This window comes from Sinocyclocheilus anshuiensis, unplaced genomic scaffold (genome assembly GCF_001515605.1).
Source record: "Sinocyclocheilus anshuiensis isolate Anshui unplaced genomic scaffold, SAMN03320099.WGS_v1.1 scaffold173, whole genome shotgun sequence".
Lineage (NCBI taxonomy): Eukaryota > Metazoa > Chordata > Actinopteri > Cypriniformes > Cyprinidae > Sinocyclocheilus > Sinocyclocheilus anshuiensis.
This window is the reverse complement of record NW_015536480.1, coordinates 1,008,781-1,012,304: the sequence shown is the minus strand read 5'-3', so window position 1 is coordinate 1,012,304 and position 3,524 is coordinate 1,008,781. Positions and strand designations below refer to the sequence as shown.

General features: G+C 38.0%; 1 protein-coding gene across 1 annotated transcript in view; it reads left to right on the top strand.

Annotated features, from left to right (window-relative positions):
• The window catches only part of LOC107676321 (NACHT, LRR and PYD domains-containing protein 12-like), a 46,176-nt gene that overhangs the window by 23,215 nt on the left and 19,437 nt on the right, over positions 1-3,524 (top strand). The window contains exons 6-7 of the mRNA XM_016470877.1: positions 52-1,158; positions 1,987-2,160. Of these exons, the coding sequence (XP_016326363.1) occupies positions 52-1,158; positions 1,987-2,160 (1,281 nt within the window). The remainder of the gene's footprint in view (positions 1-51; positions 1,159-1,986; positions 2,161-3,524) is intronic.

Genomic DNA, 3,524 nt, shown 5'->3' with positions numbered 1-3,524 from the left:
GCTTCCATCTGCGCTCATCTGGATCACCCCCAGACCAGCAGCAGCCAATCGGATCCCTTCCAAATACATCAACCGTGTGACAGAAATTCAGGGATTCAATGACCCTCAGAAGGAGGAATATTTCAGGAAGAGAATCAGTGACGAGCATCAAGCCAGCAGAATCATCTCACACATCAGAAGAGCAAGAAGCCTCCACATCATGTGTCACATACCCATCTTCTGCTGGATCTCAGCCACTGTGCTTCAAAACATCCTGAAACAAGATCTCAGTGCAGAAATCCCTCAAACTCTGACTGAAATGTACATCTACTTCCTGCTCATTCAAACAAATATGAGGAACCAGAAGTATGAAGAGAGAGATCCAGAGAAACTCCTGCAGTCCAACAGAGAAGTGATTGTGAAACTTGCTGAACTGGCTTTCAATCAGCTGATGAAGGGCAATGTGATGTTTTATGAGGAGGACCTGAGAGAGAGCGGCATAGACGTCACTGACGCCTCAGTGTATTCTGGGATTTGCACTGAGATCTTTAGGGAGGAATCTGTGATTTATCAGAGGAAAGTTTACAGCTTTGTACATCTGAGCTTTCAGGAGTTTTTTGCAGCTCTGTATGTGTTTATCTGCTATTTACACAAGAACAGTGAGATTCTGAAAATGTTCCTGACAGGAAAGTTCAGAAATCAGTGTGAGGATGTTCTTCTGAATACGTTTCTGAAGGGAGCAATCACTAAAGCCTTAAAGAGTAAAAATGGACACTTGGATCTTTTCCTTCGATTTCTTCATGGCATCTCACTGGAGTCCAATCAGAGACTCTTACAGGATGTACTGATACACACAGAGAACAACCCAGAGAGCCTCAAGAAAATAATCCAAAACCTCAAACGAGGTCAAAAAAACAACGTCAGTCCTGAACGATGGATGAATCTATCACACTGCTTGATTGAGATGAAAGATAATTCTGTTGTTAAAGAAATGCAGGCATTTTTAAACTCTAAAACAAGCAAAAAAAATATTTCTCTTGCACAATGCTCAACTTTGGCAAACATAATCCTGATGTCAGAGGAGGTGCTGGAGGAGTTAGACCTTAAACAGTACAATATCAAAACAAGAGAGGGTCGATGGAGACTGTTACCTGCTGTGAGGAACTGCAGAAAAGCTTTGTAAGTGTGAAAAGCTAAACACAATTATATTTAACATAAGGTTCAACATAAGTTGTAATGGAAGTTTGATGTGTTTTATTGGGGTTTGTGTTCACAAGCATAAATGTTAATTACTGCAGTGAGTGATGTTTTCATTCCCAAACAATCAATGCTATTAGTTTTTTTTTTTTTTAAGATTTGTAGAATGTAAAAAAAATTGCTTCATGCTTTGTAAACTTAACCAGTAAATGTAGTCTGATTCTGCAGTTGTTTAGGTGATTTTAGTCAATATAATTGGTTTATGTAATAAAGTAACTCATCAAGTAAATCATATTATCAACTCCAGTCCTGGAGGGCCAGTGTCCTGCTGAGTTTAGCTCAAACCCTGACCAAATACCCTAAATGAATCCCAGTGTTTAAATTTACAAATTTACAGATATGATGTACATAATGTACTTTTAATTACGTCATGAACTTGTTTTAATTTTCGGACCTTTTTTATTTTTTTTGGAACAGACCAGAGAGTGAATGTTAAACTAACATGATCTTATATGGTAAAGTTTGTTAACTAAGGCAGTGCTTCTCAAACCTGTCCTGAGTTACCCCAGCACTGCACATTTTGGATGTCTCCCTCATCCAACACATCTGATTTAACTCATCAGCTCATTAGTAGAGACTCTAAGACCTGAATTGAATTGTGGTGTGACTGATGAGGGAGGCATCCAAAATGTGCAATGATGGAGGTCCCCAGGACAGGTTTGAGAAGCACTGAACTAAGGAAGTCTTTCAGTCTGGTGGGGACATCAGCACACCAGCATGCCTTTTAAACAGAGTCCTTGCTGTTTTCAGTTTGGCAGGCTGTAATCTCACTGGTCAGCACTGTGAAATTGTGGCTTCAGCTCTACAATCATCTAACTCCCCCCTGAGAGAGCTGGACCTGAGTAACAATCATCTGCAGGATTCGGGAGGGAAACTGCTTGCTGCTGGACTGAAAAGTCCAAACTGTCAACTCAACATACTCAGGTTTGTGTTTCGCACTGATTAATTTTGTGATTTTAATAATTATAGACACCCTGTCAAGCAGGTTTAAGAGCAAAACATTTTGGGAAACTGCTCTGCATTTTTAACCTAAATCACAGCAGCGTGCATCTGTGAAGGACGCAGACTGTCAAACATACACAACTATTAGCCAGTCATAGCAGTGGGCGTTTACTTCTAAATCTACAATCCTCCACACCTATTCAAACAGAGCGTTCTGATGAGGGGGGTCAAAAACAGGACAGAAAGTAGCCTATTACTTCCAAATTATGATGTTTTTTTATGTAAAAATTGTTAACATTATTAGTGGACCTCAGAGAACAGTTCAAAATAAAAAAACAGAGGCAGTTAATGACCCATATATTTTTTTCTCCATGAATTACTCTACGTTTCACTTCTGTCAATGTCCACTCCATAAATGTGTTTTTTTTTTCTTTTCCTTGGGTATTTCTTTCTATTTTTTTTTTCTTTTTTTAATCTTGCTTTTATTTAAATTTTAACTCACTTCTGGGTACACGTTTGTCCCCAAAATAAGGTTAAGTAGGTGCACACACACACTCGCACTGATTAATTTTGTGATTTTAATAATTATAGACACCCTGTCAAGCAGGTTTAAGAGCAAAACATTTTGGGAAACTGCTCTGCATTTTTAACCTAAATCACAGCAGCGTGCATCTGTGAAGGACGCAGACTGTCAAACATACACAACTATTAGCCAGTCATAGCAGTGGGCGTTTACTTCTAAATCTACAATCCTCCACACCTATTCAAACAGAGCGTTCTGATGAGGGGGGTCAAAAACAGGACAGAAAGTAGCCTATTACTTCCAAATTATGATGTTTTTTTATGTAAAAATTGTTAACATTATTAGTGGACCTCAGAGAACAGTTCAAAATAAAAAAACAGAGGCAGTTGATGACCCCTTTAAAACTTTCAAACAAGGCCTTGTCACATCAAAGTTTGTCATCAAAATGTACTCATCTATTTTCATTTTATTAATCCTACTCACGTTCGGATAGTTTTAAATGCACACAGAAATATTCTAAAAAATATGCTTATTTGTTTTTGTTGGGTCAGCCAAAATAGTGACACAAGGTTCCCAGAAATACAAGCAGAGTTTTTCCCCAATTTCCAATTTTTAAGTCGTTTATGTTGTAGATTAGAAAATGCGTCATCTTCATTCCCAAATGAAAATGTTTTACAGAAAATGACCTTGTTAACAAAAATCTCAAGCCAATTAATTTATTAGCATATTAATTTGAGTAAATGTCTTTCAGTGAATCGTTCAGAGCAGTTCCTGAGTAAATGCCTCATATCGTAACAGACTTCAGCATCTCACCTATATATAT